Source organism: Lutra lutra, chromosome 9, assembly GCF_902655055.1.
Source record: "Lutra lutra chromosome 9, mLutLut1.2, whole genome shotgun sequence".
Taxonomy (NCBI): Eukaryota; Metazoa; Chordata; class Mammalia; order Carnivora; family Mustelidae; genus Lutra; species Lutra lutra.
Genome location: NC_062286.1, coordinates 98,937,305 through 98,962,269, shown reverse-complemented (window position 1 = coordinate 98,962,269; position 24,965 = coordinate 98,937,305). Strand labels below are relative to the sequence as shown.

At 40.1% G+C, this 24,965-nt stretch overlaps 1 protein-coding gene across 3 annotated transcripts in view; it reads left to right on the top strand.

Annotated features, from left to right (window-relative positions):
* CFAP61 (cilia and flagella associated protein 61) overlaps window positions 1-24,965 on the top strand; it is a 298,721-nt gene that overhangs the window by 36,026 nt on the left and 237,730 nt on the right. For all 3 annotated transcript variants that reach the window (XM_047743846.1, XM_047743844.1, XM_047743845.1), the window contains 2 exons: window positions 770-902; window positions 17,395-17,554. In XM_047743846.1, coding sequence (XP_047599802.1) covers window positions 770-902; window positions 17,395-17,554 — 293 coding nt within the window. The remainder of the gene's footprint in view (window positions 1-769; window positions 903-17,394; window positions 17,555-24,965) is intronic.

Sequence of the window (24,965 nt, the reverse complement as noted above, 5' to 3'; positions counted from 1 at the left end):
CTCGTCTGCCCACAGAAAAAAAGCCTCAGTTTAAAAGGGCAACTGGAATATAAAGGAACCAGCCCCAGGACCCTGCCAAATGGCAGGGGAGCTGCTGGAACCTTCTCTGAGTCAGAAGAGCTGATGAGCACGATGGTTTCTGTTCCCCATCTACCTTGATAGGAATAAAGGGTACCATGGGCCAGTGCTGGGTAAATGCATAAATAAGGTTATTCTTTATGCTGGTACTTCAGTCTTTAATACATAACTGTGTCACTCCAGAGGCACCTATAGTAAGAAATTGTCTTTAGACAGTGGAATTCTTTTTGGGGGAGGAAGAGGATGCTGAGGACAAGGTCATGGAAGTAGTGTTCCTTGAAACACAATTGGGAAATGCTGTCCCCAGCTTTTTGCCCTGTCTCGTGACAAATGCTGCCTTATATTCCATATCCACATAAGTGAATGTGTTCCCTTTGCCTGGAATTTTCTACCCCCAGGTCTCTTGACATAGCTCTCTGCCCTTCTCTTCATTCAGATCTCAGCTCAGATGTTCTTCCTCAGAGAGGTCTTCCCTGACCACTTGACCCTATCACTCCATCCCAGAGCTCTTACCCCTATTTGAAATGTTTGAAGGGATGTCATAATGTCATTCTGTTTCTCCTATTTGAGGGCAACTTCATGTCATGAGTGTGTTGCTGTGTCCCTGGAATTTAGAATGGGCTCTGGCACATAGTAGGTGCTCCACTGAAGGAATGAACACCCAACTTAATGAAGCCTTCGCATTAAACAGGGTAGAAGATCATGATGACCTCATGCCGATCTTTCTGCGCCATGACATGCTTCTTAAGGAAACTTACGGCGAGTATTTCCTGGCTGAACTGATAGAGGCCCAAGATGAAGAGAATCATGCCATCGTGTGTGAGGTTGGTGACTAATCCGCCTGGGGATGCACTTAGTGAGGGAAATGAAAGAACAAGCAACACTTCTCATGGTTTTTGCTCAGCTCCCCCAGAGCTGCCATCCCCTCCCTGCTTCCTGAAGCCCTTCCAGGTGGCTTGCCGGGCCCCCTTCAGAGCGGCGACATCACCTTCCTTCCCCATGTGACCTGGCTTTAGGTTTGTAGGTTTTTGTGAGATGCTTCCAAAGACTAGGCTGCTGTGGACTCTGTGTCCTGCCCCTGAAGGTAGGGATGGAAGTTGGGGTGAAAGGGAGAGATTCTTGAGGGCACCTGGGGGGATTTCTGAGACCCCCAAGATCCCAGAGATCACAGACCAGCATCCTGCTGGCACATGGATTTTGTCTGACTTAGAAAATAATTCTTTTTTTGTTTTACCAAAATTTCACACTTATAGAGAACTTCTAGAGACAAACCATGAGACTTTTAATCTCAGGAAACAAATTGAGGGTTCTTAGAGTAGAGGAGGTAGGCTCCTCTACTCTAAGGGTGGCTGGGTGATGGACATTAGAGAGGGTAGGTGTTATTGTGAGTGCTGTGAATTGTGTAAGACTGATGAATCACAGACCTGTACCCATGAAGCAAATAATACATTATATGTTAATAAAAAAAAGAAAGACCAAAAAAAAGGAAGAAAACTTCTAGGCACCCAAATTCTCAAAATGGTAACATTTGAACACATTTGCTTTATCATTCATTCTTTTTGCTTGCTTTTTCTCTCTATATATTTGTCTGTTTTTATATATAATAATATATATTTATATTACTTATGTTACCTGGTAACATAAATGTATGTACACTGTAATATATATATATATATATATTTTTTTTTTTTTAGAACTATTATATTTTTTTCTGAACCATTCAAGAATGAGTTGTGGGGTGCCTGGGTGGCTCAGTGGGGTTAGGCCTCTGCCTTTGGCTCAGGTCATGATCCCAGAGTCCTGGGATCGAGTCCCGCATCGGTCTCTCTGCTCAGCAGGGAGCCTGCTTCCTCCTCTCTCTCTCTCTCTCTCTGCCTACTTGTGATCTCTCTCTGTCAAATAAATAAATAAAATCTTAAAAAAAAAAAAAAAAAAAGAATGAGCTGTGGATGCTACGCCCCCTTCACCACTAAATACTTCAGTGTGTATTTCCTAAAAACAAGAATGTCGTCTGACGCAACTGTGGTACCACGTTCAGGTGGAGCACCCCATTATTCTAACTACAGACCTTACTCCGATTGTATTCACAGTCCTTTTTAGCAGAAGTGATTCCTCATCATCTGCTGCACTCAGGTGCCCTGTGTCTTCAGTCTCCTGTAATCCGAACAACTCCCCAGTTTGTCTTTGTTTTTCAGGACAATGACAGTTTTGAAGAGTGCAGGTCTGTCATTTTGTGCAGTGTCTCTCAATTTGGATTTGTCTATCATTTTCTCTTGATTTGATTTAGGGTGTAGATGATTAAATTTCGTTGTATGAGTGGCCAGCATTTCAAAATTAGGAAAGTAACAATTAGTAACAATATTGTTACAACAATATGTAACAATTAGAACTTCTAGCTTCTCTGGAAAAATTGGAAGGCCTGCTGTTGGACCCCAGTGAGTTGACACTTTGGAGCATCTGCCGCTGTAGACAGTGCAGGTAGCTGCCCTGGAGCCCATCATCATTCCCCGTGTGCCCTGGGGGTTCGCAACCCTCCTGCCCCCGAAGGGGCAGCCACCTTTCCCACTTTATATCAGTGTGGCCTTTGCGAGCATGGTGGTTGTGACCACTGTTTCAGAACATGCTTCACATGGGTCCTAATTCCACAGCATCCATCCCAGAAGGCTTTACTGAGATGGGAGGTAGGGATGGCAGTAAAGAAAGATGGAACCCGCCCTCTCTGGTTTGACAGCTGTAGACCCTGGGGTCTACCTACATCCAAGGGAGGAGGGGAGAAGAGACCCAGGTGAGAGCTGGCAAGATAGCTAGCTTTACTGTTTCTCAGGTTAAAGCAGCAAGCAGGCTGACCTGGCCCCATGGACAGCCACTGTGGGCAACTCTGCAACTCTTGAGACATCCTTGCCCTGCCCCCAGAGCATTCACGGAGGGACACTCTTCCATTACAGAATTTTAACTAGCTGTGGCTTCCTTCTCTGCATCTGTGCCCACAAGATTTGATAATGAGGATTCGATCCCAGTTCTGATACCTAAATATCAGTGTGCAGAGGTATCTTTAGCCCTTTGTGTCAGTTGGAATGTGCTGAAATAGGCCTTCCTGAAAAATACCGTGAAGGCATTCTACCTCATTCCCTGCTCCGTCTGAAGCTTTGGGCATTCTTAAGGGTTGAAAATGCTGCCCTAGGGATATTCACAGCGTCTGCTCAGTGGTATGGAGAAATTGTCTGATTGGAAAAAAAATTGAGACTTAGTGCCTTAGGGTAATTAGGGAATGTGTGGTGACTGTTCATCTTTAGGAAGGATAGGGCCATGACCCATGGCATCTGCTTTATGTGTATATAAGAAATGCAAGGAAAAGATTTTAAAGAAGTAAGTACTCAAACTTGAGCATGTGTTGAAATGACTTCTTGGGGTGATTAGAACACAGATTCCTGGGACCCACCCTCCGTGTGATCTTGTAAGTCTGGGATAGGCCTGAGAATGTGCATTTTTCACTAATTCCTGGGTGATATTGATGCTGCTAGTTCAGGAACCACATTTGTGCACTCAGTTTTAAAGGATTGAAGCTCTCCTCCAAATGACTCCTTGTTGACTTTTATACAGGGCTCTCACAAGGGCAGCCTTTTGTTGATGATTTTAGTAATCAAGAAAAGAAAGCAATTGAAATGTGAGTGAAGATGTTCTCTTTGCATCACATGAGAAATATAGAGGCAGCTTCTGTAAAGGCCTTTAAAAGAGGTTTATATAAGCTTGGACTGAAGACTGTTTTGATAGCAAAATAATCTTATTTTGAATGAATTTTTGTGTTGCCTTTTGCATATCATAATAATCAACAAACATGGATAGAACCCTTGGGGACCCAGCCCTATACCTGAATACTTCATAGAATCCCAAGGTTCAGGCAAAGATGACCACAAATTAGTTTGTTTTTGTTTTTGTTTTTCAAGTGGATATTTGACCTTTGCTTTGTGCCAGTTTATTGAAAAGTATTTAAAGGTGGAATTCAGCAGTTTTACTTCTAGGATGATCATTCAGGGATTCTTCATACGCTGATTTCTCTATTTGAGAAAACTGTAAGAGCTATTCAAAGAATATTACTTTTCTTGGGAAACTTTGAATCAAAAGTTCTTTTATTCTGATAACATGATCTGTTTGAGGCTTGGTTCTACATCAGCGGTTCCCAAGCTCAGTTTGTATGAGAACCACCTGGGAGACTTTTAGACTATCCCCATGCCAACAAACTTGTATCCAGAATGTATAATGAACTCATATAGTAATAAAGAGAAAAATGATCTAAATGAAATGTGGACAAAGGATTTGAATAGACATTTCTCCAAAAAAGATATACAAATAGCCAATAAGCTCATGAAATGGTGCTCAACACCATTAGTCATCGGGAAAATACAAACCAACACCACAATGAGATACCACTTTACACTTGCTAGGATGGTTGTAATAAAAGAGAGGGACAATAACAAGTGTTGGTGAGGATGTGGAGAAAGTGGAAGGAACCTTCATAGACTGACGGGTGGAATTATAATATGGCACAGCCACTTTAGAAAACAATCTGGCATTTTCTCAAAAAGTGGAACACATAAAAGTGCATCACATAAAATTACCATTTAACCCAGCAGTTCCACTCCTAAATTAAAAATACAAGTCCACCAAAGACATGTACACAAACATTCATAGCAGCATTATTCATAATAGCCAAAAAGTGGAAATGACCCAAATGTCCATCTGTTGATGAATGAATAAACATAAAGGCGGTATAGCCACACAATGGAATATTATTAAGAGATAAAAGGGAATGAAGGACTATGCATGCTACAACATGTTTGAACCTTGAAAACATTATTCCAGGTGAAAGCATCCAGACTTCAAAGACCATGTATTGTATGATTCTATTTATATGAAAGCCTAGGAAGAACAAGTCCATAGAAACAGAAAACAGGATCAGTGGCTGGAGAAAGAGTTGGATGGGGAATAATTAATAAAGGGTATGGGGTTTTTATGGGGAGGGCAGGGGACAAAACTTTTTGGAATTAGTGGTTGAAGGTATCTATCTTTGTGAATATATTAAAGCTACTGAATTGTATTTTTAAAGGTTTATTTTTATGGTAGGTGAATTATATCTCAATTAAAAGTCCTGATGCTGGGATGTACTTAGACCAAGTAGATCAGTTGTTCACAGTGAGAAATAATCAGCATTTCTAAAACACTCCCCATATGGTCCCAGTGTGCAGTCCAAGTGGTGAAACAGTTATCTACATGCTGGAAAACAAAAACGTATCTGGTGAAGGACAGGATGACCTTAGAGAGATAAAGTCATTAGTTTCTTAAGGTGAGAACCGGCCCTAAATATTAGATTCTGAGGTCCTATCCATAATATTTGTTTCTTCACTATTGAAAGGGTTTTATTTTTCATATTTAGGTTTTTGCATTCTCCTTTAAGGACTTCCGTATGTTTTCATTTGACCTCTACCTTCAGGCTAATGAAAAAATGAAAAGTCAAAGAATAATTGGGCCCAGCAGCAACATTTTGAAGACCATGTCTTTACATGATGAGACAAAACTACTGAGAAGTAATGACTCATGCAGACCCCAGTCAGGCCTTTTAATGACCAAAAGGGACAGTCCAGTTTAGTCAGGCCTTTTTTTTTTTAGAGAAGGCTTTTATTTATTTGTCCCAGCTTTATTGAGATGTAATTGACATACACGATTATGTAAGTTTAAGGTGTACACCATGTTGATTTGATACATTTATATATTGTAAAATGATCACACTATAGCATTAGCTAACACCTCCATTGCATCACATAATTACCAGTACCTTTTTGTGGTGAGAATGTTTAAGATCCATTATTTTAAAGTCAAGCAGAGAGAGTCAATTATCATATGGTTTCACTGATTTGTGGAGCATAACAAATAGCATGGAGGACAAGGGGAGATGGAGAGGAGAAGGGAGTTGAGGGAAATTGGAAGGGGAGGTGAACCATGAGAGACTATGGACTCTGAAAAACGATCTGAGAATTTTGAAGGGGTGGGGGGTGGGAGGTTGGGGGCACCAGGTGGTGGGTATGGTAGAGGGCACGGATTGCATGGAGCACTGGGTGTGGTGCAAAAATAATGAATACTGTTATGCTGAAAAAATAAAAAATTAATTTAAAAAAAAAGATCCATTATTTTAGCAACTTTCAAATATCTAATTCAATATTGTTAACTAAAATCACCATGCTGGGGACGCCTGGGTGGCTCAGTTGGTTGGACGACTGCCTTCGGCTCAGGTCATGATCCTGGAGTCCCGGGATCGAGTCCCGCATCGGGCTCCCGGCTCCGCGGGGAGTCCGCCTCTCTCTCTGACCTTCTCCTCGCTCATGCTCTCTCTCACTGTCTCTCTCTCAAATAAATAAAATAAAATCTTTAAAAAAAAAATAAAATAAAATCACCATGCTGTACATTAGATCCCCAGAACTTATTCATCTTACAACTGGAAGTTTGCGCCCTTTGACCAACACCCCCTACCCCTTTCACTCACCTCCCAATCCCTCATAACTATAATTTTACTGTTTCTATGTGTTCTTTTTTAGATTCCACATATAAGTGATATCATATAGTATTTGCCCTTCTGTGACTTAAGTTTAGCATAATGCCATCACAGACCATCCATGTTGTTGCAAATGGCAGGATTTCCTTCTTTACTCGTGGCTGAATAATATTCCATTGTATGCATATCCTTTAATTCATCTGTTGAAAGACACTTAGTTGTTTCCATATCTTTCCGTATGTGAGTAATGCTACCATGAAAACGGGAGTGCAAATATCTGTTTGAGATCCTGTTTTTGTTTTGGATATACAACTAAAAGTAGTATTGCTAGGTTATATGGCAGTTCTATCTTTAATATTTTGGGAAACCTCCATACTGTTTTCCATACTGGCTGTAGCAAATTACATCCCTATGAACAATGCATGAGGGTTACTTCTTCTTCTTCTTTTTTTTTTTTTAAAGATTTTGTGTTTAAGTAATCTCTACACACAACATGGGGCTTGAACTCACAACCCCTGAGATTAAGAATTGTATGCCCTACCAACTGAGTCAGCCATGGGCCCCATGAGTGCTTTTTCTCCACAATCTTGCCAATGCTTGTTATCTCTTGTCTTTGTGATGGTAACCATTCTAGTAGATATAAAGAAATATCTCATTGTGGTATTGATTTTCATCTCCTCATGGTTAGTGAAGTTGAGCATCTTTTAATGTACCTGTTGATCATTTGTATGTATTCTTTGGAAAAAAAAGATCTATTCAGAATCTCTGTCCATTTTTAAATTGGATCTTTTTTCCCCTATTGAGTTGTAGGGAAGTTTATGCATTTTGGTTATCAACCCCCATCTAATATTCCAGCATATGGTTTACAAATACTTTCTCTCACTGTGCAGATTGCCTTTTCATTGTGTTGATTTTTCCTCTTGCTGTGCAGAAACTTTTTAGTTTGGTGTCATCTTACTAATTTTTGCTTTTGTTGCTTAGTGTAGTTTTGGTGTCAGATCAAAAAAATTGTTGCCAAGAACAATATCAAGGAGCTTCTTCCCCACATCTTCCAGGAGTCATACAGTTTCAGGTCTTATGTTTAAGTCTTTAATCCATTTGAGTTAATTTTTGTGAGTGGTGTGAGATGGAGTCCAATTTCAGTCTTCTGCATGTGGATATCAGTTTTCCCAATACCGTTTATTGAAGAGAGGGTCATTTCCCCATTGAGTATTCTTGGCTCCCTTGTTAAATAATAGTTGCTTATATATGGTTGTTTATTTCTGGGCTCCCGATTCTGTTCCACTGGTTTCTGTGTCTGCTTTTATCTTAGTAATGTACTGTTTTGATTATTATAACCTTGTAATATGATTTGAAATCATTAAGTGTGATGCCTCCAGCTTTCTTTTTTTTTTAAAGATTTATTTATTTTCATTTTTGAAGATCTATTTATTTATTTATTTGAGAGAGACAGAGAGCACACGCAGGTGGAAAGAGCATGGAGTGGGAGAGAGAATCTGAAGCAGACTCAGTGCTACGTGTGGAGACAACATGGGGCTGGATCTCATGATCTGGAGTTCAAGACCTGAGGCGAAATCAAGGGTTGGTCACTTAACTGACTGAGCCACCCAGGTGTCCCTCCAGTTTTGTTCTTTCTAGGGTTCTATACAAATTTTAGGATAGTTTGTTCTATTTCTGTGAAAAATGCCATTGGCATTTTGATAGGGATTGTAGTGAATCTAGAGATGGCTTTAGGTAATATGAACATTTTAACAATGTTAATTCTTCTAATCTAATTGTTTTTAATACTATCGTGAATAGGATTGTTTTCTTTATTTCTTTTTCAGGTATTTCATTGTTAATGTATAGAAATGCAATTGATTTCTGTGCATTGGTTTCATATTGTGCCACTTTACTGAATTCATTTATCAGTTCTAACAGTTTTTTGATGGAGTTCTTAAGATTTTCTGTATATAAGATTGTATATCATTTTCCAAACAAAGACAGTTCTACTACTTTACTTACTACTACTTTACTGCTTCCTTTCTGAAGATTTTTTTTCTTTTTCTTGACTGATTTCTCTGGCTAAGACTTACAGTCCTATGTTGAATAGGAGGGGTGAGAGTAGGCACCTTTGTCCTTTTGCTGATCTTCGAAGGAAATCTTTCAACCATTCACTGTTGAGTATGATGTGCTATAGGCTTGTCATAAATGCCCTTATTCAAGTAAAATATTTTTCTACTGTATTTATTGAGCATTCTTCTCATGAAGGGATGTGACATTGTCAAATGCTTTCTCTGCATCTTTTGAGATGATGATATGATTTTTATTTTTTTTATTAACGTATCATTTTTATTGATTTGTGTATATTGAACCATCCTTGCATCACAGGGATAAATCCTGCTTGATCATGCTGTATGATCCTTTTAATGTGCTGTTGAATTCACTTTGCTAGTATTTTATTGAGAATTTTGTGTCTGTATTTGTCAAGGATATTGGTCTATAGTTTTCTTGTAATATCCTTATCTGGCTTTGGTATCAGAGTAATGCTGGCCTCATAAAATATTCAGTTTTTTAGGAAAGTTTGAGAAGTATTGGTGTCAATTCTTCTTTAAATATTTGGTAGAATTTACCAGTGAAACCATCTGGTCTGGGGCTTTTCTTTGGCAGGAGGTTTTTGATTGCTGATTCAATCTCTTTACTTATTATTCGTCTGTTCAGATTCTCTATTTCTTCATGTTTCTGTCTAGGTAGGTTGTATTTTTCTAGGAATTGATCCATTTATTTTAGGTTGTTCAATTTGTTGCCATACATTTGTTCATAGTAGTCTCTTATGATCCTTTATATTTCTGTATTACCAGTTGCAGTGTCTTCTCTTTCATTTCTGATTTTGAATCTTCTCTCTTTTTTCTTAGTCTAGGTAAAGGTTTGTCAATTTGTTTATTTTTATAAAAATTAAGTCTTAGTTTCATTGAAATTTTGTACTGTTTTTCCATTTCATTTATTTCTGCTCCAATCTTTGTATTTCCTACTTTCTGCTAACTTTGGGCTTAATTTCATCTCATTTTCCAAGTTCCTTGAAATGTAAATTTAGTTGTAGATTTATTTTAGATTTTTTTTCTTGATTTAGGCATTTATTGCTATACATTTACTTCCTAGAACTGCTTTTTCTTTTTCTTTTTAATTTTAATTTTAGTTAACAAAAATGCAATATTGGTTTCAGGAATAGAATTCAGTGATTCCTCACTTATATACAACACCCAGTGCTCATCACAACAAATGCCCTTCTTAATACCCATCACCCATCTAACCCATCCCCCACCCACATCCCTCCATCAACCCTCAGTTTGTTCTCTATCATTAAGAGTCTCATATGGTTTGTTTCCTTCTCTCCTTTTTTTTCCCCTGTCCCATATGTTCAGTTGTAGAACTGCATTTTCAACATCCCATAGGTTTTGGTACTTTGTCTTTCCATTTCTGTTTGTTTGAAGATTTTTTTTTAATTTCTTCTTTGGAACTTTTTTTTTTTTTTTTACTTTCCACATATTTGTGAATTGTCCAGGTTCCCTACTGTTACTGATTTTTTGTTTTAGAACATATAGAAGATACTTGGTATGATTTCAGTCTTCTTAAATTTGCTAAGACTTGTTTTGTGGCCTAATATATGATCTATCCTGGAGAGAGTTCTGTGTATGCTGGAGAAGAATGTATAGTCTGCTGCCATTGGATGGCATGTTCTATGTGTGTCTGTTAGGTCCATTGGTCTAAAATACTGTTCAAGCCCAAGATTTCCTTGTAGATTTTCTGCTTTGGATGTTCTATCCATTGTTGAAAGTGGGTTGAAGGCCCTTACTATTATTGCATTATCTATTTCTCCCTTCATATCTTTTAGTATTTGCTTATTATATTTAGGTGGTCTGAGATTGAGTTTATATATATTTATGATTGTTATATCTTCTTGACAAACTGACCCATTTATCATTAATATAATTACCTTCTTTGTCTCTTGTTTCTATTTTTGGCTTAAAGTCTTTTTTGGCTTCCACTTGCATGGAATATCTTTTTCCTTCTCTTAACTTTGAGCCTATGTGTTTCCTTAAAGCTAAAGTGAGTCTCTTTTAGGCAGCAAATAGTTGGGTCTTTGTTTTCCTTTCTTTTCTTTTCTTCTTTTTCTTTTCTTTTCTTTTCCTTTCTTTTACTTTCCTTTCCTTTCTTTTCTTTTCTTTCTTTTTTCCTGAGAGAGATAGAGAGAACATGAATGGTGGGGGAGGGGCAGAGAGAGAGAGAGAGAATCCCAAGGAGGCCCCATGCCTAGCATGGAGCCCAACATGGGGCTTGATCTCACAACCCTGAGATCATGAGCTGAGCCAAAGTCAAGAGTCAGTCACTTAACTGACTGAGCAGATGCCCCTGCCATCTTGAATTCTTTATCTGGTAACTTAAAAGTCTCAATGTCTTTGGGTTTGGTTACCAGGAAATTATGGTGTTCTTTTGGTGATATCATTTTCTTGATTTTCTCATGTTTCTTGGAGTTTTTCATTACTGTCTTCACATTTGAAGCAGCAGTTATTTCCTCCAGTCTTTACTTTACTCAGAGGAGACATATCTCTGTCAGCCCTGCTAGAGATCCTGAAGAGTTTTCAGACATTCCATGGATAAATTGGCTCCACTTTTCTTGCTTCCTCTTGTGGCAGACTTCTTAAGCTCATATGCATTCTCTGGCTCTTACAAAACACCAGGCCGAGTGCTGACAGCCTCTTTTATTTCCCCAGAGGTAGCTACTCAAGTTTGTATTCTCTCTCTGGTCACAGAATGATTTTCTGCAGTCCTCACTAACCATCTGCTAAAGCCTGCTTGTGGTGCTGTTGGGAGTGTGCATAGGAGCTGGCCACAGGCTGGGATGATGTGTGGGTAAGGCACACAGGTTGCTGGGAGTTCTTGTGGGCCAGTTGAGGGGTTTCATGGGCAATATATTCCTAGCCATTTGTGGGCAGGCTTCTGATGCAATCCACAATGCAGTTAGGAACCAGGTCCCTTTATTGCCCTCCATGAGTACTATTTGCTGCTCTCCCTAGCCTCTTTCTGTGCCCCTTGTTATTGAGCTCCCAATTAAGTACTTGTTGAAGTAAAAGAGAAATGGGCCTCTTTGGAAGAATCCCACACAGCTGCGGAAGCTAGGTGCTCACTCACACTCACACACTCTCCCTTTTTCCCATTGGATAAATCATGGGCCAAGGAAGATCTTTCTTGCCCCTAAGCTGTGCCTCATTGGGGATGTGTGAGACGGGTAAAGCCAGACTGTTCCTCTTATTCATTTCAGTGAATCCAAGCTCATAATTTTTGCTCCGGTGGAGTCCTGGAACTTCTCTGGAAACTATAGTTTTTACAAAGACTCTTTCCTCTGCAAATGACTATCTAAGTCTATATTCTCCAAGGGCTTCTGGACCATGGCCAAGACAGGCTAGAGCCAATTCATAGTCAAAATCGAGGTGTGTCTGCCTATTTCCTCACGCGCAGTGGTCAAAACTCTTCCAGGTCCCTTGGTGTATGGTGCTGCAAGCCACAGCTCCTTCAGAGGCTCTTTTGTTCATGGCTGGATGCCAGATGTTTACTGTTGAGCTTGGGGACAACAACAATGGACATCTTTATGCCACCATGACGTTGATGTCACTCTGGAGAACGCTTTTAATACTTTCATTTTAAGGTGCCCATTTCAACCCAAATCACTTGTGTTAGTGTTATGAAAAGCAGCTGCAGTGACGACCTCCTCATATTTTCCTTTCCAGTCAAGTGTTACACATTTTCAGTGTATATAACATCAGAGGAAAGTTGCAGGCTGAAAATTGTGGTCCCAACCCTGCAAGGATCCTTTGGTGTCTCTAAAGAGGCGAATGAAGTCTGGCCCAGTTTCTGAGATGCCGTGTTACCTCGGACATCAGACTCTTCCCATTCTGTGCAGAAGCGACCATGGACCCTGGACCTTGATCTTTAAATGGAAGGGCAGAAGGGGGACCCCCTTAACAGGAAGGAAGCCAGTCCAGGACATGGGAGCACATCTCCAGTTTCTACTGAACTATATCTGGTGTCGTTTTTGTTTTTTTGGTTATTTTTTTGGATCTGGTGTCTTAAGCCTTTTTGAGTACAAGATCAGTGCTATCACTCCCCTCCCACCTGCCTCCTGAACCCTTCTCCCAACCACTGGACTTGCTTTGGCTAGCCCTGTAAGCAGTGGTATGCAGGAACTAGTTCATTCTGCCTCACAGAATGTTCAGTCCTCAGGAACTTTGCAAGCTGGTTGTTAAACACAGCCTTGGATTAAAAATTAAATTATATAAACTTGCAGTACAGTCATACTAAAAAACAAAGTTAATACTCAACATTCATCACTTCCTAATTATTTTATTATTATCTTTGCCCTTGAGATTATTTATGTCTATTGTCTACTATATAATAGTGGCTACTGGGCATTCCTTCCCAACTCCCTGTTCAGTAACATCACATTGGTAGCTTAAAATTGGCTTAAAAATGGGAATATTTACACCACAGAGATTGGCAAATTACTAAATTAGGGTTTTCCCCGCAGTTGCTGATGAAGCATTTATGGGCAGCACACCGTGCTTACAGGTGACTGACACTGACCAGAGATCACAGAACAGAGTGCATCAAATCTGTCTCTTCCCACACTGGCCCCTGGTAGTTACAGGCCATCCACATAGAATGCCTGGGGACCTATGCCTGTGCCAAGTAGGAAATTCTTGACTAGTTAAAGGTTTTTAACTGTGCAGACTTTCTTTGGCTTGATAGCTACTTGGGAGGAGTTTTGAGTTATCACTGTGCTGCCGAAATTACTTCTCATAACTTTATCCTGGCTTACCTTGACATCTGGTGTTTACTCCAAACTGAGATTTTGGGGAAGGGTGGTTGGAGACCAAGGGTGGCTCCTAGAGACAGATGGGCAGAGCGTCTGCTCTGGCATCATCCACAGCATGGGCAGCAGTGGTCCGAATAGACACACTGACCTGCGGGTGGGCAGAGCCTGCCAACTCAGCCCTGCCATTGGCATGAGGCAGAGGGGATCAAAGCTGGCAGTGGTCACAATAAAGGCCCCCTCATTGTGGAGTATGGTCAGCCAAAAGGGGTGAGTGACTATAGGGCTTTTTAGAAGGAAGCGCAAATGATACAGAGCACACATGTCTCTCGATGGACCTGTGTGTGAAGACAAGGCCACGCATGTAGGGATTTCTAGCAACCAGAGCTTAATGTATCCTAATATATATCCTCACAGGAAAAACAAAAACAAAAAGCAAAACTTTCAGTTTTGCTCTTAGTATAAGAGAACAGAAGACACCTTTGTGGTGGATAGTTAGCTCTGTCAGACAACAGTCAACAATCAATGCCTTTTGATTATTCAAGTAAAGAAAGTTTGCCGACTCTGTTTTTCCAGAAAACACACACATACACAAAGATGAATTTGAATACTCCCACAAATTCATATTTCAGAATGGTGGTTCTCAACTCTGAATAGTTATTTGAAAGAAACTCAGAGGAAAAAACAGACATTTTCACAATATGTCCTTGCTCTGTTGCAGTTCATAATTGTGAACTTTTGTGAAGTGTCACAACCCAGGATGAATGATGGGAATATAACAGGTTGTAGAATTGGAGAACGCTGCATCTTTGTTCCTAACGGCAAAACATGTTTTTTCTCATTTTCATCAGAATGTGTGATCCATGCCATTTGAAACCAAATTCCAAACACAATGAGCCATTAGTGTAATAGCTCATTACTAACAGCGGTCTTATAAATAATACATTCTTACCATGCGCATGCAGCTTGCTGTGAAGCCAGCAAAAGGTATTTCGGGCCATCAAAGTTTCGTTGCGCCAGTGTGGCTGTAGATTAGAAGGACATCTCCATGTGAACCAAGATGGTTGCCAATTTTCCTTGCCGAGAGTGAGGCTGGCCGTCTCTTTCTGCACATATGGTAGATGGATTGGTTAATCAGCGTCTGCTGAGTCTTGGGCCTAAAATTACAGAGAAGCCAGACAACTGTGGCTACGCAGCCTTTGTTCATGAGTGCAAACAAGACAAACAATCACTTGTTATTTGGGAAAAAAATTAAAATGTTTATTTTGGACTTTTATTAAAGTGTCAATGGCTTTATAAAACAGCTGTGTAAATCCTGCCTTGTACAGCCAGTGTCATTGTGGGGTGGGAGCAGGGGGCTGCAAAGAAAAGGGTATGCATGGAAAAATTAATTTTTAAGAATTCCTCTTGTATTCCAGTATTAGGGAGAAAACAAAGGGAGTCTCAGAGCTATTTTTCAAACCTATGTTTGAAAACAAAAGACTTTCAGCTACAAGACACATTTGAGAACAAATACTTTAATGCCTAATTTTTCTATGTGTCATGTAAAAAACTGAGTATTTTTTGTGCTTCAGTAGGTTAAAATATTAACTGTTTCCTCTGACTGACATTTATGGGATGATGCCGCACTCTTGGGGTTAGAGAATGCCTATGATGAGTTCTTCTGCTTCCTGTACAGAATGGTCATCTCAAGAAATGTAGCCTGAATACTTGAAGAGTATAACCTAGTAATGCTGGTTTCTAACAGGAGCTGTCAGTCAAATCAATCAACCAGAATTTGCTTAAAACCCATGTTATAATTCACAGGAGGAGTTATTTATGCACAATTTAGTTTGCTCTCTTCTAATTTTGGTGAAATATAATTGTATAACATTGCATAAATTTAAGGTTTACAACATAGCAACTTGATATATATATATGGATGATATGCATATACATATGTATGTTATGGTCTATATATAAAAGTATGTATATTGCACAATAATTACTACAGGGAGATTAGTTAACTAAAGAACTAGGCATTCTTTGTTGCTCTCTTTTAAAATTTTAAATGCTTTCCTTGCAGGGAAGAATGACATACAGAATTATTGAAGGGACATCATAAAGAATTTCAGTCACAGATATCTGTCATTGTGGTTTATGATAGAGTTAAATTTCATTGCTTTGTACCACTACCAATAATAGTTGTAGATCTGCTAATTACTTGTTACAAGATAAATTGTTTTCTCAACTTCTGACACTTCAGAATGTGTAGGGTTTTGCTTACACCAACCAAGTTTTCAGCTCCCTAGAAACCAACTGGGTGTCCTGCAATTCAGTGCTGTCATTCCCTGGTGGTAATGTGGACCTCTCAGGGTAAGGGCTCAGGCCCCCCAAGACTGCCCCCACTTCAGGTGCCAGTCATAAGTCTCGGGTGGTCACCTGTACTCCTAATTGAATGGCTATGAATCAGAGGTTCCCACAGCCCCCTCCTTTGGGGTCGATACTTTGTTAGAATGGTTCACAGAGCTCAGGCAAGCACTTGACTTATTGTTGCTGGTTTATTATAAAGAATACAACTCAGGAACAGCTACGTGGAAGGGATGCATACAGCAAGGTACAGGGGAAAGGGCCCTGAACTTCCATGTCGTCTCTGGGCATGTTTCCTCCCAGCATCGCCATGTGTTCACCAACCCAGAAACTCCTGATTTTTCTTGTTGAGGGGTTTTTATGATGGTTCCATTAATGATTCATTGTATCATTGGCCATTGGTGACTGAAGTCAATCTCAAACCCCTCCCCCGCTCCAGAGGTCAGGGGGAAGTGCTGAAAGATCCGACCCTCTAATTAATCACGCATTTGGTTTCCCTGACAATCAGCTCCCATTCTCCAGAAGTCACCTCATCAGCATAAACATAGGTATTACCAAAAGGAGCTTATTAGGAAAAACAAAAGATGTTCCTCTCAGGAAATTACAAGTGTTTTAGGGGCTTTGTGCCAGAAACCAGGGATGAAGACCAAACATGTATTTCTTATTGTATCACTCTGTCCCACGTATCTTCCTCTCTGTGTATCCTTCATCAGAGGCCTAAAATCATGGGACTGTTGTAAGAGGTTCAGAGCCAGGTATCTCTTCGGATGCTAAGAGGTGATGTATTTGTAAATCATACCCACATGGTGAACCAGTGTTGCGGGTTTACTTCGCTCAAACATCCCCACCAGGGGCGCCTGGGTGGCTCAGTGGGTTAAGCTGCTGCCTTCGGCTCAGGTCATGATCTCAGAGTCCTGGGATCGAGTCCCGCATCGGGCTCTCTGCTCAGCAGGGAGCCTGCTTCCCTCCCTCTCTCTCTCTCTGCCTGCCTCTCTGTCTACTTGTGATCTCTCTCTGTCAAATAAATAAATAAAATCTTAAAAAAAAAAAAAACATCCCCACCAAACCTCTTTGCTCACATCTTTTCCCCATAAGACCATCCAATCAAATAAATGAATGAGTTCAAGAAAATCAAAGTTCCATTCTGAAGGAGTAGGTGACCATGAACATCTCTGAATCCAGGGTCAATCGGATGGAATGATGGCTGGTCTTACCAAGACTGTGCATACTAGAGGGGAAGAAAGTGGACAGGAAGGATGGGCTCACTGTGGGATAATCAAAAGGATATGGGGCAGGTCTGGGCAAAGAGGGCACATGTTCTTTCCCTCCAGAACTCTAGCAACTTCCCCAAGTTACATATCCACTTCTAGGATTGTTCACAGAGGTCATTCACTGGACATTTTTTGGAGCATGTTGTATGTGCTATGCATAGTGCTGGACAGTAGAAATTCTACCTTAAATATCTCAAGGTGCCTGCCAAGCTACCAACTGCCTACATGCTGTAGGCTCCTGGAAATGTCGTGATGAGAATTCATTTGGAGTCTGATAGAGTAATGAGATGTTTTGGGTGTTTCAGGTGGAAGGTGTAGCTGTTGGGTTCATGAGTGTGTGCTCAAGAGTGAACATGCAACTCCTGCATGAATGCTTTGACCTGGGGCCCTTCCACGGACTCTGTACCCCACACCCCGATGATGTTCTGCAGCCACCGGAAGAGCAGAGCGTTAAAGGAAATCAAGGTACAGTGGCTATCACAGGAACACATCAGCAGTTACATCCATACCTTCTACACCATTGTGCGTTTTGAGGAGTGGGGGAACTAGATGGCTTATTTTATGTCTCCTTCTCCAATTCCCTTGAAGGTATAGTTTCCATGGTTAATCATATCAGGTGCACCCATCTGTGAGCACAGAGGGCCAAAAGCACACAGGTGTAGACTGTGTGAGGTGATGGCTCTACAGCTTAAGGTTCCCTAAATTCGGAATTCCTGCCTCAGAACAGTCATTGTGAATAATCGATAGTATTTTGGCATTTTTACACACACACACACATCAAAATAGAATGTGTTTTTTTCAAGTCGATAACTTGAGAAGTTTGATATGGTTTTAAGTTTCAATCCCACCAATTAATGCTTTTGTGTTTGTGTCTTTGACAAATTATATAGTACAAGTCTACTGCAGTATAGTCATATTAAACTTGCTTTAAATTATTTCTAACCATATGAAATAATAAAAAAAAAAATAGGTAATCTCAGACTTTGGTATTTTGATGAGATCTTCCTACACTATGGATATCTTTCCAGGTAAAGTGTTTCCATCTTAAACCTGGGATATGTTAATTCACTTCTCTAAACCTGGGTTTCTCTCTTTGTAAAATAGGAATAATAATAATACCTCCCACATAAGGGAGTTGTGAAGTTTCACTGAGATTACTCATGTCAAGGGCTTTACTCTGTGTCTTTTTTTTTTTTTTAAAGACTTTATTTTGAGAGAGAGAGAGCATGAGCAAGGGGGAAGGGCAGAGGGAGAAGGAGAAGCAGGCTCGCTGCTGAGCAGGGAGCCAATGCATGCAGGGCTCAGTCCCAGGACCATGGGATCATGACCAGAGCAAAAGGCATCGCTTAACCAACTGAACCACCCAGGCATCCCTTTACTCTGTGTCTTGAGCAGACTTAGTGCTCATTAAATGTTGACCATCATTGTTAGTGATAGTTACTTGTTTGCAATTGGCCTTTCACCTGTTTGAGCTTTCTGAGGTTAAAATCAGGGCATTTGGAATTGCTCTGCTTTCTCATGTCTGAAGGATGATGTCAAGATTGTTCAAAAATAGGAAGAGGATCACACTAGGCACTGGCAAAGCACTTGTCAGTATAAGCAATGGCAGGTGTCTATCTGGCTTATCTTATGCCCTCAGTGCGAAACCACGTGCATAGCTGTACACATCTGAATGTTCACACTTTTTACAGAGAACTTACAGAGCCACAGATGGAGAGGTGTTTCCTTTCTGTACTGATGACCACAGTCTTGCTAAAAGAAAGGTTTGAAGTCATTATTTTTTAAGAGTGAAAGCTGGCTTGCCATGCATCTCAGTGAAGAGATACTGGAGTGTTCTAAAGAACCTTTCAGGGATGCCTGGGTGGCTCAGTTGGTTAAGCGGCTGCCTTCGGCTCAGGTCATGGGATCGAGTCCCACATAGGGCTCCTTGCTCGGCAGGGAGCCTGCTTCTCCCTCTGCCTACCACTCTTCCTGCCTGTGCTCGTGCTCTCTCTCTAACAAATAAATAAATTTCTAAAAAATCTTAAAAAAAAAAAGAGCCTTTCAGTATGACACAATCCTGAACCATAAGTTATCTTTGTCACTTTCGAGTGCATAGATTCTTCTTGAAGGCAGCATTCTATAGGTTTTATGGCTCAATTTTTTCATGCATAAAATGGAGATGAAAATAGCATCTAACCCAAAAAGTTGTTGGGAAGACTAACTGTTAGAATCTACGTGATGTGCTCAGCTCAGTGCCAAGCACAGGGTAAGGCCTCAAAAAATTTGTTTGTATCTCTGCCTGTGACTATGGTTATAAAAAAGCAAGTTGAAAAGTTAAAGTTCTTTCCAGTGTGTTTCTGAGTGACCTTGAGACTACTATGTTCCATACATAGAACGAATGGAAAATTCCAATCTTAGAAACTATAATGGAGGAACAAAGTTCAAAATTGAGGCTGAACCCTGGACTTTAAAACACACACTTTACAGCCCAGATATGGGAGCTGAAGGAAGTCCTACCTCTCTCTACCACCTTTAATATTTTTACTTAAAATTCCTTTTCTAGGACAAAATGGGAAGTAAAGGAAATAGGAAAGCTCTGGTTATCTTCTGTGCCTTGTTTATTTTTGAAAATCCAGCTTTATGTTCACTGATACAAGATGATTATGAAATTGTCATCAGGGAGCACTATTATAGGCTTCCAAATAACTCAGGGATGGATTCACAAATCATCAACAGCTTATTATATCTAAGAAAAGAGTCATCAACACATTTTGCTGCCATCTTCCTTCAACAACAACAAAGAATGAGACTCCAGAGAAAATTCTAAATGTGCTATTATCTACTGTTCATTGTTTTTCTGATGAAAGTCTCAAGTTAAAAAAAATATAATTTCTCTAAAATATGAACTAAAATTCTTGTTTCAAATGAGCATACATCATTGTGCTTTATACCTTGTATTTTGTTTAGCACTTTCTACTTTCAAAGGATTGTTGTATATGTTATTTCATTTTGTCATCATAACTTGATACAGGAGACTAGGACAGGTGACATTGTTTCTCTTTTATACCCATCCAAGCTCACGCAAGGTTTTCAAGCTCATCAGGGGTGGACAGATCTGGAGCCCAGCCCCAGCCCTCTCTGCTTGGCAAGGTGACTTTTTATCTTGGATGGCTTTGTAAACTCCAATGGTGTGTCTCCTATATCAGATACTTGATGAGCTTTCTTCACGTCAATAAGTTGTGTAATGAGTTAGCACTTTAAGGAGTTCTCAGTGGCCCACCCATTTCCTTCAAGCTTTTGTGTACGTGTGCGTGTGTGTGTGCACACGCGCGTGCATGCACGCCCTCTGGACAACTTCCATGTGCTGGAATCTTCACCTCTGTGTCTGTGGGATTTGCCAGAACTGTGGAAGGCCTCTCTGCCCCATGTAAGAGGAAGGCTGGAAGGGCCAGGAAATTAACACTCCATGACCAACCTCTGCTTCCCTGACTTATGTCCTTGTCCCCCTATGCCTCTTTCTCAATCAACTCCCAAATAAATGGTTGTACTGGAGTCCTTGACTCAAGGTCTACTCAAGACTAGACACTGCCTGTCTAGTCTTTTCCCATCAGCTGCGACAACATTTATTTTTACACACCTGTTAGGAGTCCAGGTATAAATACCCCAGCTCCCTCACTTCTTAGGTGGGATAACTCTGTGACGTTAGTTTTGTACTGTCTCCCAGAGTTCCTTCTTCCCTCTATGGGGTTGGGTTCCAGCTATTCCAGTGGTAATCTGTGTAATGACACATTGCTTACTAGCTGCCTTTTCTCCCCTTTCTCTCTTCCTCACCCCCCTACTGATGCTTCCTGGAATCACCTCCCAAATAAACCACTTGTTCTCAGATCCTTGGCTCAAGGTCTACACTTTCCCCACCAGTTGTGAAACTTGCAATATCACACCAATCTCAACCCTTCTGAGCAGATTAATGTCAAGGCTCAACACTCTTAAGCCAATACAGTGGCCCTCCCTCTTTAGCTACTTACCCACATTCTAATCAGCCTACTAGCTATTTGTTATTTCAGCCATATCACAAGTTTTCATTGGATTTGAAAAGTTTAACCACGCACCTTCAATTTGCATTTTACTTCCATTTTTCAGCCACTCATTTTGCATATATAACCTTTTGCACACACTCATAAACTTTAGTTTTTATCTACTAAACCTTGGGACTAAATTGGGACCAACAGAAACAAAGTCTGAGGTGGCAGATTTTGTCCCAATATAAAGAAACTCTAGTAAAAGTCTATTTACTTATTTTTTTTGTGTGTAGTGAAAAGCCTAGTTTAGAAGTAGCAGTTTCTCCCAATTTTGGAAGGATTCATTAAGAAAGAGTCATAGATGCTTAGGAAAGATTTTCTTGTTGTGTGGGAGATTGTACTAAATGATATTTAAGATCCCCTAAGATGCTAAGACTGTGAAAACTCAGTAAACATACATTAGGATATTGCATATGCCTGGTAGTTTATGTGTATTTTCTTCCAATAACAATAAATTGGCTCAAAACGGTATTATTTTTCCAGTTGGCCCCACTGCTGGCCCTGCCCAGTGTTTGAAAATCACGCTGTGTCTTTTATCTGCTGCATCATCACACTAAAGACTTTGGAATCAGAATCAAGCTGGTAAATTTCTTGGTAGTGCATAAGGCAAAATAGGGCACAACCTGCATTTCTGTAGCTGTATTGGCATTGCCACATTTACTGGTTAAAAAAAAAAAGCCAAGAGCAACTTTTGTTTGTCATGCCGGCTGGTGTGACCTGGGGAGCAGAAGTCTCAGGCTCAGATCTGTGAATGTCATTATGTACTCAGGGTCCACTGTGCAGAATCTCTGTGGTACTGATGTGCCCTTGGCAGGGAGAAACTTGGTTCTATATAACAGTTGTGGGCTTTCAAAAGAAGAATCAGTGTAGCTCTTTGTAACCAAACCACTCAGAAAAAGTGTTCCTTACTGTATATTTAAAAGGCCCTTCAAATGTGATTTTCTTAATGTATCCATATAAAACATAACAATGTTGCCTTTTAAATTTTAAAATTAAATTAAAATTAAAATTTAAATTAAAAAAATTACTTTTCGTCAGGACATGTTTCTTTATGTCTTATTTAAATTCTTTGGACTTCCATTTTCTTCTTACCTCCAATTCTCTCTGTAGGAGGAAGAAACATCTGAAACCAGTTTGCAGCGCCAGAGTTAAAGAACAATAGCTACATCAAATCTTATTGTGTCTCAAAAAGCCTTTTAGCTTTTCTTCCTAAGGTTCCATTTTATATGCCTGGGTTGCCTTCTGTTTCAATTTATTTATTTATTTATTTATTAACATGGGTACCAAATATGGATGAAACACTTGTGTTTACAGCATAGTAGTATTTCGCCAAAATATTTGTATTATGTCTCTCAGAACACTATTTTAACACCCAGTACATTCTGTAGTTATTAAGTGACCCACTTAATTTGCTGGGGCTGCCCTAACAAAATACCAGCTTAAAGAATAGAAATTAATTTTCTCACAGTTCTGGAGGCTTAAAGTCCAAGATCAAGGTGTAGGCGAGATCAGTTTCTCCTGAGGCCTCTCCTCTTGGCTTATCGATGCTGTGTCTTTTCCCCGTGTCTCTCACATGGTCTTCTCTTTTTCCCTGTTTGTATCCTAATCTTCTTATAAGGACTCCAGTAATATTGGAGGACGCCCACTCATATGACCTCATTTTACTTGAATTATCTTTTTAAAGACACTATCTCCTGGGGTGCCTGGGTGGCTCAGTGGGTTAAGCCTCAGCCTTCCGCACAGGTCATGATCTCAGGGTCCTGGGATCGAGCCTTGCATTGGGCTCTCTGCTCAGGGGGAAGCCTGCTTCCCCCTCTCTCTCTGCCTGCCTCTCTGCCTACTTGTGATCTCTGTTTGTCAAATAAATAAATAAAATCTTGAAAAGATACTACCTCCAAATATAGTCACTTTTTGAGGTGCTGGGGGTGAGGACTTCAATACATGAATTTTGTGGGGACATGATTCAGCCATAACACTTAGGGTCCTGTGTTAACCATATCCTGGAGCCCTGTGGACAAGATTACAAGGTCATGGTAGTTATGCAGATAGTGGCAAGAAAGTCCGCTCTACGTGATGCTCATACAAAGCCTGAGACACCAACTCATATTTATCACAATCTGAATGTTGTCTTTTTGTAGCCACTAAATTTGTTTTTGGTATATGAAGGTAACAAAATTGCATTCTTTCAAAGCTTTAGCCACTCTTGCCAACTTTGCTTTTCTAGAATTAACCGTGTGAGTTCTGATGCTTTGCTAGAAATTGTTGATAAAACAATTATATAATACCAGACCTATGCCCAGCTTGTGTGATTATCTCCAGGGTTGACAGCATGAACTCTTACAGGGGTTTTTAAGGTGGAGCCTTTGGACTGGTAACCTACCAGGAAGATGATGAGACTTGAAACCCAGTTTTGTTGTCAGGGACACTGCCTCAAAAGTCTTGGTGAGCCTTTTAATGTCAGTTGATCCTTCAACAACATGGTGGTTAGGGTGTCTGTGTGCCCTCTCCCCACCCGAATCGCCCAACCCCTGGGAAAACTTTTGACTCTCCAAAAACTTAGCTCCTAATAGACTACTATTGACCAGAAGTCTTCCAGATAACATAGTCAATTAATACATATTTTGTATGTTGTATATATTATCTACTATATTCGTACAGTGAAGTAAGCTAGAGAAAAGAAAGTATTATTAAAATTGTAAGGAAGAGAAAATACATTTACAGCACTGTACCATATTTATATACATATTTTAAAAATCCGTGTGTACCTAGACCCGCACAGTTCACACCCCTGTTCAAGGATCAGCTGTATTTAACAAAATCTCTTGCTGATTTTTCCATCTTAATTCAATTACTGATTTCTGCGTCCTTTCGAATGCTTTTAAAAACAGCAGCGACAAATGATGGCACCCAGGTAAGAATGTTATTTTGCAGAGAGCAAGGTGACTGGGGACCATATTCATATTCTACTGTTCAACACTAGGAAGGACTTGTGTTATGACTGGTGTGCTTGCTACCATTCATTTCACCATGGTAGAAATACAAACACATTTTTATATAGGGCCCCGAGGTCTTTGAAAGAAAAGTGTCTTTATTTATGTTCGTTATGCTCATTATGTGCTGGGATTATTTTCTCAGTAGGTGATGTCTGTTTTGCCCATATTTATGATGCAGGGGAGAAGGCATTTAATGAATTTCGAGAGTGTATTTGCCTGTAAAACACATCTCTCTTAGTATATTCACATGTAAATAGCCCTTTCATTTGTTCTCTTTGGTGACCTTTCTTCTTTGGGGGGTAGATCACAGTTTGTTGTTGTTTGCCATTTCCAAATGGGAGGATGAATGATAATAATGAAAGATTATGCAAAAAATCCACGTTTAAAATAATGTTGATATGCCACTTGTGTTGCAGGATAATTATAGTAATTTGGCTATTACTCTATATGGAGTCAGGAGTTAGTTGCTAGAAAACACGGTGATAGGGGTGATTCAGGGGGATTTTCATCCCAACAGGCTGTTTGATCCTGCTGACTTTTCTCTTGAAAATCAATTGCTTGTGGTGAATACTCTGAATTCCCCCTTGATTAAATCGGCTGCCGGTGGGCTGCACCCATTTGCACCGGGGTCAGTGTGAGCTCTGTGTCTGTTTACACAGGGTTTTTGACAACTCTTAAAGTATCATGGACCAAATTTAATCTAAGCAAAGCAGCTAGGAAGCAATTACTAAAAATCACAGTCTTTGCAGATGACAACAAACAAAGGAAAATGTACTAATTCTAAGCCCAACATGAAGCCAGTTATTTTGCTACTGGGTTGCA